The following is a 14,366-nucleotide window of genomic DNA, read 5'->3' as shown; positions in this document are numbered from 1 at the left end:
CACTACTCCACCGCCTCCCCACAATGTGTTGGGAAAGGTGGGAATGCTGCACAGGAGCAGTCAGCAACCCTTGGTGAGAGGGAAGAAGATCACTAAGCTCAAAATCTATCAAAACACACCAACAAATAAATTAAAATTCATCATGCGATTCAGCAATATGCACATTATTAGTGCTCTCAGTCGGGAGACAACATTTTCAAGTGTTAGCACTTGGACAACGCTGGAAATTGTGCAATGTTGAGCAAGGCCAAAGCACTCACATTGCACATTATACCCAATTCAGCTAAGCAGCACGGTGGCACAGTGGTTAGCACTGCTGCCTCAGCGCCCCAGGGTCCCAAGTTCGATTCCGGCCTCGGGTGACCGCTGTGCGGAGTCTGCACGTTCTCCCTGTGCCTTTCCTCCCACAGTTAAAAGATGTGCAGGGCAGGTGGATTGCCTCGCTAAATTGCCCCTTGGTGCCCAAAAGGTTAGGAGGGTTTGCAGGGATAGGGCGAGGGGGTGGGCTGAGATTAGGGTGCTCTTTCCAAGGGTTGATGAAGCTCGATTGGCTGAATGGCCGCCTCCTGCACTGTAGGAGCCTCCATGGATTCCCATTCAATCAATCAAACCTGCCTCAGAGGGAAACAGAACGAAAACTGGGTGGTCTGATTTGCTTTGAAGATTGCGGTTATCATGGCAACACAGGCCAGAAATGTCACCAGGAGGTTACAGCACTGAACTCTATCTTTGTTTACACACTAAATGCAAACTGTTCGCAATTAGTTTCAGGACTTGGGAGTAAATCAGCCCCTATCCTCTCCACAGGAGTGCGTCAGGGGACAGGAAGAAACCTATTTCACTCTCCAATATTAAACTGTGCTTGAAGCCCCAGGCAGTCACTCAATCTGGACATTACAGAACTTTTCTTTCAAAACATTTTTGAAAAATACAATTTAATTGTAATAAACCCAAGCCACAGGTTGAGGTTTTATTGTGATTTAGGCTGGGGGGGGGGGGGGGGGGGGGGGGGGGGGGGGAGCTCAGGATGAATCACCCCTGTTATGGGACTATTGGGGCTATTATTCTGCACTCAACTCCACGTGGCAAAGGCATCCAACTTGGGCAACGTTACCTCAACTGTGAGGGTTAAAAGCCCTATTCCAACTCCCACAAGCCAGCACCAGCCCAGCACCATGGCCTGCAGTATGAGGAACCTTGCAGCTGACTTGTTAACGAACGTACCATTCATTTCAGGAATCTCAAATTCTGTACATTTATTGCCAGGAGCTGGTGAAATTGCCATGGGTTTGATGGCCAGCGACTGGTATTGTGCCTCCAGGAAGCCGAGTGGATTTCCATAGGAAACAGCGAGCAGCGCAGACCTTCACAAAATGCGGTTCAAAATTAGTTTCACAAAATTCATGATCCTGCAGCATCACCAGTCCAGCAATGTCTTGGGAAATGGGGCTAGGGAACTCACTTGATTAGAGAGTGCCGCAAAGAGGGACTAGAATTTCTCCAGGGACGAGGGAGTCCAGTTACTTGGATAAATTAGAGATGCTGAAGCCGTTCTCGTTGGAGTTGCTCAATAGCGCTGACAGCGAAGGTTCACTCGCTAATCCCAGCTGAGGTAGTTCTTGGCGCCCATCTGTCCCGCTGTGTTACCATCGGATCACTTAGCCACGATTAGCAACGAGGACTCTACGTACAGACAGAGTGTGAACAAGGTCTTCAGCGTCGCTTGATGTCTGGGCCTGGGATGCTCAAAACAAATTGCTACAGGTGTGGCTCCCGAGACACCATTTTGGTCACATGCTAGCGTCGGCCAAATAAACAACTGGCACAGATTCCCGAAATACAGGTAAATGCACTTCATAAAATGGATTTCCTTAAGAAACGTCTGCCACCATTCAGTAACCAAAGATGTAAAGCACAATGAAAAAAATCCTGCGCATGTTTCAACAATGCTCCAAAAATATTCACATGCACACCCCATGCAAATGTGAGCATTATGCCAACACCCACTAACAAGGTCTATTGGTCATTGCACATCTGGATTCCCAAATCACTAGCAGCTAACCTATTGGACAACAGTGAGGTGGGCAAGGCTGTGCGCTGCCACACCTCATACAGCTGCCTGGGATAGCACAGCAGGCCCAGTACGTTTCTGAACCCTGGCAGTGACTATTGGGATGGCCTCTGGTTTGACTTTTGTTTTTAGATTTTAGAAAGGTAGAGCTGGTCAACATCAAACTGTCCGGAGATGCACCGGTTCACTCTCCAGCTGATGAATTAACTGGTCTCAGGTGGGTGTAGAGAAAGCTCTTGGATTAGGGGAGGGAGGGAAAAGGTACTCCTGATTTCTGACCAGTAACTGTGTGGGGAAATAGGCACCCTGGTATATCTGGGGAGAAAGGTCCCTGACAGCACTCCGGGTCCCCAATGAATGGCTAGCAGACAAGCAAAGGTTTCTCTGGCCTAGATAAATCATACTCTGGCCACGAGGGGAGAATCTAAGGGAGCGCTTTGGAGACAGAAGTAGTTCAAAACTGGGAGACTGAGCTCAAGTCAGTAGGTTTTCAAAAGTATGCATTTCTGCATTGATCAGGCGAGAGGCAGGAAATGGAATGAGCTCAACGTCTCTTTCAGTTGTAGCCAAGATAGTTACAGGGTGCAGCACAGGAATGGACAGCGCAGTACCCAGGGAGTGTGCCGAGACTCAAAGCACACAGGTTAAGCTGCCAAGTACCAGGAGAAAAGGCACGCGGAAAGTAGTGCCACACACAGCAGAGCACGGGTTGAATGAGGGGAAAGTCTCCCGCTGAAACCAGTTGAACGGTGGATTAAAAAAAGTTACGTTCTGGATGGGCAGCAACTTGGAGTAAATAGGGCCAAAGCAAGATATAGAACATTACAGCGCAGTACAGGCCCTTCGGCCCTCGATGTTGCGCCGACCTGTGAAACCACTCTAAAACCCATCTACACTATTCCCTTATCGTCCATATGTCTATCCAATGACCATTTGAATGTCCTTAGTGTTGGCGAGTCCACTACTGTTGCAGGCAGGGCATTCCACGCCCTTACTACTCTCTGAGTAAAGAACCTACCTCTGATATCTGTCCTATATCTATTACCCCTCAATTTAAAGCTATGTCCCCTCGTGCTAGACATCACCATCCAAGGAAAAAGGCTCTCACTGTCCACCCTATCCAATCCTCTGATCATCTTGTATACCTCAATTAAGTCACCTCTTATCCTTCTTCTCTCGAACGAAAACAGCCTCAAGTCCCTCGGCCTTTCCTCATAAGATCTTCCCTCCATACCAGGCAACATGCTGGTAAATCTCCTCTGCACCCTTTCCAATGCTTCCACATCCTTCCTATAATGCTGCGACCAGAATTGCACGCAATACTCCAAATGCGGCCGCACCAGAGTTTTGTACAGCTGCAACATGACCTCATGGCTCCGAAACTCAATCCCTCTACCAATAAAAGCTAACACACCGTACGCCATCTCAACAACCCTCTCAACCTGGGTGGCAACTTTCAGGGATCTATGTGCATGGACACCGAGAAGTCTCTGCTCATCCACACTACCAAGAATCTTACCATTAGCCCAGTACTCTGTCTTCCGGTTATTCCTTCCAAAATGAATCACCTCACACTTTTCTGCATTAAACTCCATTTGCCACCTCTCAGCCCAGCACTGCAGCTTACCTATGTCCCTCTGTAACTTGTAACATCCTTCCGTACTATCCACAACTCCACCGACTTTAGTGCCATCTGCAAATTTACTCACCCATCCTTCTACGCCCTCCTTCAGGTCATTTATAAAAATGACAAACAGCAGTGGCCCCAAAACAGATCCTTGTGGTACACCACTAGTAACTGGACTCCAGTCTGAATATTTCCCATCAACCACCACCCTTTGTCTTCTTCCAGCTAGCCAATTTCTGATCCAAACTGCTAAATCACCCTGAATCCCATGCCTCCGTATTTTCTGCAGTAGCCTACCGTGGGGAACCTTATCAAACGCTTTACTGAAATCCATATACACCACATCAACTGCTTTACCCTCATCCACCTGTTTGGTTACCTTCTCAAAGAACTCAATAAGGTTTGTGAGGCACGACCTACCCTTCACAAAACCGTGTTGACTATCTCTAATCAAATTATTCCTTTCCAGATGATTATACATCCTATCTCTTATAAACCTTTCCAAGATTTTGCCCACAACAGAAGTAAGGCTCACTGGTCTATAGTTATCTGGGTTGTCTCTACTCCCCTTCTTGAACAAGGGGACAACATTTACTATCCTCCAGTCTTCTGGCACTATTCCTGTAGACAAAGATGACTTAAAGATCAAAGCCAAAGGCTCAGCAATCTCCTCCCTAGCTTCCCAGAGAATACTAGGATAAATCCCATCTGGCCATGGGGATTTATCTATTTTCACACTTTCCAGAATTGCTAACACCTCCTACTTATGAACCTCAAGCCCTTCTAGTCTAGTAGCCTGAATCTCCGTATTCTCCTCAACAACATAGTCTTTTTCCTGTGTGAATACTGACAAAAAAATATTCATTTAACACCTCTCCTATCTCCTCGGACTCCATGCACAACTTCCCACTACTGTCCTTGACTGGCCCTACTCTTACCCTAGTCATTCTTTTATTCCTGACATATTTATAGAAAGCTTTAGGGTTATCCTTGATCCTACCTGCCAAAGACTTCTCATGCCCCCTCCTGGCTCTTCTTAGCTCTCTCTTTAGATCCTTCCTAGCTAACTTGTAACTCTCGAGCGCCCTAACCGAACCTTCATGTCTCATCTTTACATAAGCTTCCTTCTTCCTCTTGACAAGTGTTTTGACTGCTTTAGTAAACCACGGTTCCCTTGCTCGACCACTTCCTCCCTGCCTGACAGGTACATACTTATCAAGGACAAGCAGTAGCTGTTCCTTGAACAAGCTCCACATTTCAATTGTGCCCATCCCCTGCAGTTTTCCTCTCCATCCGATGCATCCTAAGTCTTGCCTCATCTCATCATAATTGCCTTTCCCCCAGATATAACTCTTGCCCTGCGGTATATACCTATCCCTTTCCATCACTAAAGTAAACGTAATCGAATTGTGGTCACTATCACCAAAGTGCTCACCTACCTCCAAATCTAACACCTGTCCTGGTTCATTGCCCAGTACCAAATCCAATATGGCCTTGTCTCTCGTTGGCCTATCTACATACTGTGTCAGGAACCCCTCCTGCACACATTGGACAAAAACAGACTCATCTAAAGTACTCAAACTATAGCGTTTCCAGTCAATATTTGGAAAGTTAAAGTCCCCCATAACAACTACCCTGTTGCTTTCGCTCCTATCCAGAATCATCTTTGCAATCCTCTCCTCTACATCTCTGGAACTTTTCAGAGGCCTATAGAAAACCCCTAACAGGGTGACCTCTCCATTCCTGTTTCTAACCTCAGCCCATACTACCTCAGTAGACGAGTCCTCATCAAACGTCCTTTCTGCCACCGTAATACTGTCCTTGACTAACAATGCCACCCCTCCCCCTCTTTTACCACCTTCCCTGAGCTTACTGAAATATCTAAACCCCGGCACCTGCAACAACCATTCCTGTCCCTGCTCTATCCATGTCTCCGAAATGGCCACAACATCGAAGTCCCAGGTACCAACCCATGCCGCAAGTTCACCCACCTTATTCCGGATGCTCCTGGCATTGAAGACACACTTTAAACCACCTTCCTGCCTGCCGGTACACTCTTGCAACTTTGAAACCTTACTCATGACCTCACTACTCTCAACCTCCTGTATACTGGAGCTACAATTCAGGTTCCCAAGCCCCTGCTGAACTAGTTTAAACCCTTCTGAAGAGCATTAGCAAATTTCCCCCCCAGGATACTGGTACCCCTCTGGTCCAGGTGTAGACCATCCCATTTGTAGAGGTCCCACCGACCCCAGAATGAGCCCCAATTATCCAGAAATCTGAAACCCTCCCTCCTGCACCATCCCTGTAGCCACGTGTTCAACTCCTCTCTCTCCCTATTCCTCGTCTCGCTATCACGTGGCACAGGTAACAACCCAGAGATAATAACTCGGTTTGTCCTAGATCTAAGTTACCACCCTAGCTCCCTGAATTCCTGCCTTACATCCCTATCCCTTTTCCTACCTATGTCGTTGGTACCTATGTGGACCACGACTTGGGGCTGCTCCCCCTCCCCCTTAAGGATCCCGAAAACACGATCCGAGACATCACGCACCCTGGCACCTGGGAGGCAACACACCAACCGCGAGTCTCTCTCGTTCCCACAGAATCTCCTATCTATCCCCCTAACTATGGAGCTCCAGCTCCCTAACGCGGTTTCAGAGGAGCTGGAGATGGGTGCACTTCCCACATGACAGGGTAGTGCCTGAAGTAGGTTTTACCGTCCCATAATCGCAGCACATCGACACAAAATAAACTCAGCGGCAACACTGGAACCGTTACCCCACTGCATTGGTCAATATGTTGGCACCATAGAAAGCATCCTATCGGGCTGCATCACATCCTGGTATGGCAACTGCTCGGCCAAGGACCTCAAGAAACTTCAGAGAGTCATGAGCACCGCCCAGTCCATGACACAAACCTGCCTCCCATCCATTGACTCCGTCTACACCTCCCGCTGCCTGGGGAAAGTGGGCAGCATAATCAAAGATCCCCCCCACCCGGCTTACTCACTCTTCCAACTTCTTCCATCGGGCAGGAGATACAGAAGTCTGAGAACACGCACGAACAGACTCAAAAACAGCTTCTTCCCCACTGTCACCAGACTCCTAAATGACCCTCTTATGGACTGACTTCATTAACACTACACCCTGTATGCTTCATCCGATGCCAGTGCTTATGTAGTTACATTGTATATGTTGTGTTGCCCTATTATGTATTTTCTTTTATTCCCTTTTCTTCCCATGTACTTAATGATCTGTTGAGCTGCTCGCAGAAAAATACTTTTCACTGTACCTCGGTACACGTGACAATAAACAAATCCAATCCAATGATGCTGGCACGGCAGTGGATGGACACTGACAAGATTTCCATGCTGGTGGCCTATTTTGGAGGAGTCAGGGCAGTGGGGAATAAATTTATTGTAAAGCAACAGAGGATTCAATCTGCCTCTTGGTATAGTTCATTGAGAGACAGCTGATGAGGGTGGGGAGCATGATAACCTGATGTATTGCACTGTAAGAGTCCTGTATTTCTGTTGCACCTTTCAAACATATTTTAAAAAAGCATGTCTACCACTTTTCAACGTTCTATGTTAAGTTAGATACGAGATGAAAGATACTTGAAGGGAAACCTTCACTTTTTTTTGTGGAAAATCACTGTACAGTTCTGCGAGGCCAGTGGTTGAACAAGTCTCCGCAGTCAGTTTGCTTCTACTAGCTTGGATTCTGTTCATTGAAGCTGTTTCCTGCCACTGGCTGAATCTGAACCGAATCCAGGATGGGTTTAATGAGTTGGCCGAAAGGGCTGCCAGAAACAAAACAGGACAGGACCAAAGAAGACGTCAGTTATTAAGGAAGCAAAGGTGCTACTTTTACCGTTGCCCATTGTTGCGCTCCCATTCTCGAGGCTCCTTGCTGGGTTGTGGTTCCGTGGACACCAGTCACTCTCTGGTCCCTGGGTCACATTTGAATGCAGTGGATGCTGCAAGGTTGCTCACCCGTGCAGTGCCCTCTCCCCCCTCCCTCCCACCCCTGCACCCTCTCCCCTACCCACCTCCCACTCCCGTACCCACTTCCCTCCCAATCCCCCTCTTCCCCTCCCCCTCCCTCCCTCCCCGTCCATCACCCCTACTCCCCTCCCTCCCCACCTCTCCCCCCACCCCTCTCCGCCTCTCCCCCACCCCTCCCCCTCCCCGCCTCTCCCCCCACCCCTCCCCTCCTGCCTCTCCCCCACCCCTCCCCCTCCCTGCCTCTCCCCCACCCCTCCCCCTCCCCGCCTCTCCCCCACCCCTCCCCCTCCCTGCCTCTCCCACACCCCTCCCCCTCCCTGCCTCTCCCACACCCCTCCCCTCCCCGCCTCTCCCCCCACCCCTCGCCACTCCCCCCCCCACCCCGCCTCTCCCCCCACTCCGCCACTTCCCCCCTCCTCGCCACTCCCCCCACCCCCTCCCCCTACCCCCTCCTCTTCCCCTCCCACTCCCCTCTCTCCTCTTCCCGCCCCACCTCTTTCTGCCCCCCCACTCCCCCCTTCCTCGCCACTCCCCCCACCCCGCCTCGCCCCCCACCCCGCCACTCCCCCCTCCCGCCCCACTCCCCTCTTCCCGCCCCCACCTCTTCCCCCCCATTCCCCTCCCGCCTCTTCCCCCCCCCACTCCCCTCCGCCTCTTCCCCCCCCACTCCCCTCCCGCCTCTTCCCCCCCCACTCCCCTCCCGCCTCTTCCCCCCCCACTCCCCTCCCGCCTCTTCCCCCCCCACTCCCCTCCCGCCTCTTCCCCCCCACTCCCCTCCCGCCTCTTCCCCCCCCACTCCCCTCCCGCCTCTTCCCCCCCCCCCACTCCCCTCCCGCCTCTTCCCCCCCCCCCACTCCCCTCCCTCCTCTTCCCCCCCCCCCACTCCCCTCCCTCCTCTTCCCCCCCCCCACTCCCCTCCCCCCTCTTCCCCCCCACTCCCCTCCCCCCTCTTCCCCCCCCACTCCCCTCCCCCCCCACTCCCCTCCCCCCTCTTCCCCCCCCCCACTCCCCTCCCCCCTCTTCCCCCCCACTCCCCTCCTCCTCTTCCCCCCCACTCCCCTCCCTCCTCTTCCCCCCCCCACTCCCCTCCCTCCTCTTCTCCCCCCCCCACTCCCCTCCCTCCTCTTCTCCCCCCCCACTCCCCTCCTCTTCTCCCCCCCACTCCCCTCCCTCCTCTTCCCCCCCACTCCCCTCCCTCCTCTTCCCCCCCACTCCCCTCCCTCCTCTTCCCCCCACTCCCCTCCCTCCTCTTCCCCCCCACTCCCCTCCCTCCTCTTCCCCCCCCCACTCCCCTCCCTCTTCTTCTCCCACCCCCACTCCCCCCCTCCTCTTCTCCCCCCACTTCCCTCCCTCCTCTTCCCCCCCTCCTCTTCTCCCCCCACTTCCCTCCCTCCTCTTCCCCCTCTTCTTCTCCCACCCCCACTCCCCTCCCTCCTCAATCCCCTCCCTCCACTTCTCCCCCCCACTCCCCTCCCTCCACTTCTCCCCCCCACTCCCCTCCCTCCACTTCTCCCCCCCACTCCCCTCCTTCCTCTTCCCCCCCCCACTCCACTCCCTCCTCTTTCCCCCCCACTCCACTCCCTCCTCTTTCCCCCCCACTCACTCCCTCCTCTTTCCCCCCCACTCCCCTCCCTCCTCTTTCCCCCCACTCCCCTCCCTCCTCTTTCCCCCCAACTCCCCTCCCTCCTCTTCCCCCCACTCCCCTCCCTCCTCTTCCCCCCACTCCCCTCCCTCCTCTTCCCCCCCCACTCCCCTTCCACCTCTTCCCCCCCTCTCCTCCCTCCTCTTCCACCCCCACTCCCCTCCCTCCTCTACCCCCCCCTCCCTCCTCTTTCCCCACCCCCCTCCCTCCTCTTTCCCCACCCCTCTCCCTCCTCTTTCCCCCCCACCCCTCACCCCTCCCCTCCTCACCCCCCCTCCCTCCCTCCACCCTCCCCTCCCCCCCCAATCCCCTGCTGGGACAGAAACCTTGAGGGCGACAGTACTCACGTTGATAAGACCTCAGAAGGCAGGTCAGTAATGTAGGATGGTATCTTCTTCCCCGTGAGGAACTGGGAAACTTCATTACTGAACGTATTGCAGTTATGTTCAAAAAGCTTGTAACACTCTCCCCTGGAACGAAAGGATAAAATGAGACATTGCACAGAAACCAGAACAACTGGCCATGATGGAATTGCCCCTTAATGCCCAGGGATGTTTCCAGGTTAGGTGGGGGTTACAGGGAATAGGGCGGGAGTGGGCCTGGGTGGGGCTCTCTTTCAGAGGGTCGGAATAGACTCGATGGGCCGAATGGCTTCCTCTTGCACTGTAGAGATTCTACGATTACAGCACAGGAGGCTACTCAGCCCGTTGGCTGTGCTGTCTCTTTGTAAGACCGATTTAGTTGGCCATTTCCTCATAGCCATGTATATGTCCCTCTTCAAGTACTTATCCAACTCTCTTCTCGAAGCCATGACTGAATCTTTCTCCACCGCATTGCCACGCACCACAATCCCGATCTTGACCATTCGCTGTGTAAACATTTTCCCTTGAGTCACCATGACCCTTCTGCCATTCACCTTAAATCAGTGCCCTTTGTTTCCATAGCCAGATAGGGTCACGTACCAGTTCCTCTCCAGGGATCTACCCTGTCTGTACCCCTTCATGATTTTGACCACTTCTATTAAATCTCTTTTGCTCCAAGGATTGTCGTAAAAACCCATCTGCTTCATTCATGTCCTTTCGGGAAGGAAATCTGCCGTCCTTACCCGGTCTGGCCTACATGTGACTCCAGGCCCGCAGCAATGTGGTGGACTCTTAAATGTCCTCCGAGGTGGTCAATAAATGCTGACCCAGCCAGCGACGTCTACATCTCATACATGAATAAAGAAAAATAAAAGAACAGCTCCTGCATCTCTAATTTATCTATGTAAACTTGGGCGGCACGGTAGCACAGTGGTTAGCACTGTTGCTTCACAGAGCCAGGGTCCCAGGTTCGATTCCTGCTTGGGTCACTGTCTGTGCGGAGTCTGCACATCCTCCCCATGTGTGCGTAGGTTTCCTCCGGGTGCTCCGGTTTCCTCCCACAGTCCAAAGATGTGCAGGTTAGGTGGATTGGCCATGATAAATTGCCCTTAGTGTCCAAATTTGCCCTTAGTGTTGGGTGGGGTTACTGGGTCATGGGGATAGGATGGAGGTGTTGACCTTGGGTAGGGTGCTCTTTCCAAGAGCCGGTGCGGACTCGATGGGCTGAATGGCCTCCTTCTGCACTGTAAATTCTATGACATCTATGAAATAGAATCAGAGAAGGAAAAAGTAATAAAAGGCTTAATTAAAGGCATTCAGAACAAATGGAAATTGATGGCATAAACAGTAGTATATGGATATGATACGGCAGCCATTACAGAGATGTGTTTGCAATGTTACCAGGGTTGGGAACTGAGCATTTAGGACAGGAAGAAGAGTAGCTCTAGTGAAATATAATCGTGGATCAGCAGATCAAGATATAGAGTCAGTTTGGGTAAGAAATAGCAAAGGAGGGAAATCACAGCCGGGTGTTATTTAGAGACCCCCCTGGTGGCCACATTGTAGGACAGAGTATGAATCAAGAAATTAAAAGGGAGGTTTGTTTGGAAGTTACTGCAAGAATCATGGCGATTTAAATTCCCATTTGGATTGGAAGAATCAAAGAGGCGAAGGTAGCTGTGATGAGAGTGCAGAAGAGTGTATTCAAGACTGTTTCGTAGAACAACATGTTCTGGAAACTACCAGATCTAAAAACAGCCTGTTCCCTGTGATGTGCAATGCGACAGGATTAATGAATGATCTCAAAGTAAGGGTCTAAGTACCAGGTAAAGTTATAGGACTAGGGTGGCATGGTGGCACAGTGGTTAGCTCTGCTGCCTCACTGCATCGAGGACCTGGGATCGAACCCGGGTCACTGTCCGTATGGAGTTTGCACAGTCTCTGATTATGAGTGGCATGGACAGAGTAGGAGAGTCAAGTACTGGGGGGACATAGTGGGGTGAGGTGATCGAGGTTTAAAGTTTAAGGTTTACCCGAACAGGTGCTGGAATGTGGCGCCTAGGGACTTTTCACAGTAACTTCATACTTGTGACAATAAAAGGTTAAAGGGGAAGTGCGAGGCAAGTTGTTTTACACAGAGGGTGGTAAATATATGGAACGCACTGCCTGGGGAGGTGGTGGGAGCAGGTACGATAGCGGCATTTAAGGGGCATCTAGACAAATAGGGTGGGAATGGAAGGATACGGACTCCGTAAGTGCAGACGGTTTTAGCTTAGGCAGGTACCATGGCCGGTGCAGGCTTGGAGGGCCGAAGGGCCTGTTCCTGTGCTGTATTGTTCTTTGTTCTCCCAGTGTCTGCGTGCGTCTCGCCCTCACAAGCCAAGGGTAGGTGGATTGTGCTCTATATTCTCCTACGGGACGTGGGCATCGCTGGCTGGCCGCCGTTTATTGCTCACCCCTTATTACCCTTGAACTGAGGGGCTTGCTCGGGCATTTCAGAGGGGAGCAGTTTAGGGTCAATCACATTGCTGTGGGGCATTAGCGGACCAGATGGGTTTTTAACAACAATCAACTATAGTGGTTTATACACCGTTACTGAGAATAGCTTCATATTCCAGGTTTGTTGATTGAATTTAAATTCCACCAGCTGCGGTGGGATTTGAACCCATGTCCCCAGAGCATTAACCTGGGCTCCTGGATTACTAACCCAGTGACATTACCACCCTGCCGCCGCCGTCTCCTACCATCTCCAGTGCAAGGTGGCTGACTTCTCTGCTACAACAACAACTTGCATTTATGTAGCAACAGTAACACAGTGGAATGCCCAAAGGAGAGTTTTCAAACAAAATATGACACAGAACCACTGATTAGCGTGGAAGACCAAAGGTTAAGTCAAAGGGGTAGGTTTAAAGGAGCACCTTGGAGAAAGGAAGTAAGGTTCATGGAGGAAATGACAGAATTTAGGATCGAGGCAGTAAAGGGCAAGGCTGCAAAATGGTGGAGTGCTTAATATCAGGGTTGTGTAAGAGGCCGGAATTAGAGGGCTGCAGGACTGGAGGGGATGATAGACAGAGGGAGGGAGGGGTGAGGTGATCGAGGAATCTGGAACCAAGGTTGAGAATTTTAAAAAGCAGTGTTGTTGGAACCGGGAGCCAATGAGCAAGCACAGGGATATCGGTGCGAATTCAGACAGGAGTAGCTGTTTAGGAAGGCCTAAATTTTGAGAAGGGCAGAATGTGGGAGGCTGGCCAGGTGTGCATTGGAATGGCCATGGGTAAAAAAAAAAAGGCATAAATGAGGCTTCAGCAGAGTTAAGCAGAGACGGGGCAGAGTGAGGTGATGTTATTCAGGTGAAAATATGCAGTCTACGTAGATGAGTTAAGATAAATAACCTCAGCTTGTTTGGGAATTGAACCCACAGTGCTGGCCTCGCTCTGCATCACAAACCAGCTGTCCAGACAACGGAGCTAAACCGGCCCCTGGACCGCCTGAGGTGTGGTGACCCTCAGGTTAAATCACCACCAGTCAGCTCATCCCCTCAAAGGTGTAAGGGCCCTTCCCGTTTAGTCCCTCATAATCCCCTTCCGGACAATATGGACAGTGTCAAACAAACTCGGGGCTTGGTGTCTGGAGGATTTGGGCTTGGTGGAACTGCTGGCCTTTCTGAGGAAAGCGTTAGTGGGACGGGTACAAAAATTAATCTAAAAGGTTGAAATGATGATACAATTATACTAAAATCTGATTATCCCCCATCTGAAAGAGTCATTGTTCACAGCACTCTCCCCACTTAAACTAAAATATCACACCGGAAAAGCAACAATCCTTCACTGTCTTTAAGTTCACAAAAGCCAATCCAATAGATAGACTTTTATCCCCCTCGAGCCCCCAATTGTTATGGGAGAGATGTTGTCAGAACCCCAAAATGTATCATGGAGTTCATCCAACTCCCACCTTTAATGGATTGTTGCTTTTGAAGCACACGGCTTGTTCCCCAGATGTGGTATTACAATTATAGACACGTGGTTTTTAAAACAAAACAATGTTTATTCCATGAACTCAAATTAACCTTTTAAATAAACATTGGATCTCTTAACACACCTTACTTCAAAGATAACCCTGAAAATAATACACCACCCAATCCTGCAAACTGTTCCTGCACACATCCAAAAAAACTTCACCTTCACAAAAACAGTAACACTAGGTTACAGTTAATATATATTTTCTGTTGGATGGGAAAGATGTATCAGCCTGCAGTCCCAGCACGTTTTCATGGAGCACACAGCCAATTCTCAAAAGGCTCTCTCAGGACTGGCTTTCTCCTTTCAAGTAGCTCTCAGCAAAACACAGACACTCGCAGCTTCCTCCTCAAACTGAAACTAAAAACTTCAAAATGGCCGAGCTAAAGCCCAGCTCCACCCACACTGACATCACTGCATTTCTTAAAGGTACATTGCTTAAACATCCATTTCTTAAAGGCACTCTATTTTAAAAAATATATATTTATTCAAGTTTTTTAACAACACAATTTTTCTCCCTTACAAACAATAACCCCCCCCCCGCCCCGTAACAAAATAACAAGAAATCGCACTGAGCAAGATACATACATGGCAAAATGGTATATTTACATAGCTTTACACACTGGCTCTCTCCCGCAC

The 14,366-nt window shown here is 50.6% G+C and overlaps 1 protein-coding gene across 1 annotated transcript in view; it reads right to left on the bottom strand.

The window, feature by feature from the left end:
* Nucleotides 1–7,268: 7,268 nt before the first annotated feature.
* LOC140403819 (desumoylating isopeptidase 1-like) overlaps nt 7,269–14,366 on the bottom strand; it is a 30,004-nt gene continuing 22,906 nt past the window's right edge. Inside the window, exons 5-6 of the mRNA XM_072491981.1 lie at nt 9,697–9,819; nt 7,269–7,502 (exon numbers count right to left, since the gene is read on the bottom strand). Of these exons, the coding sequence (XP_072348082.1) occupies nt 7,412–7,502; nt 9,697–9,819 (214 nt within the window). The 3' untranslated portion in view covers nt 7,269–7,411. The remainder of the gene's footprint in view (nt 7,503–9,696; nt 9,820–14,366) is intronic.

Source organism: Scyliorhinus torazame, chromosome 29 (genome assembly GCF_047496885.1).
Source record: "Scyliorhinus torazame isolate Kashiwa2021f chromosome 29, sScyTor2.1, whole genome shotgun sequence".
Lineage (NCBI taxonomy): Eukaryota > Metazoa > Chordata > Chondrichthyes > Carcharhiniformes > Scyliorhinidae > Scyliorhinus > Scyliorhinus torazame.
The sequence above is the reverse complement of the archived record's forward strand: the minus strand, read 5'-3'. Positions and strand labels throughout refer to the sequence as shown.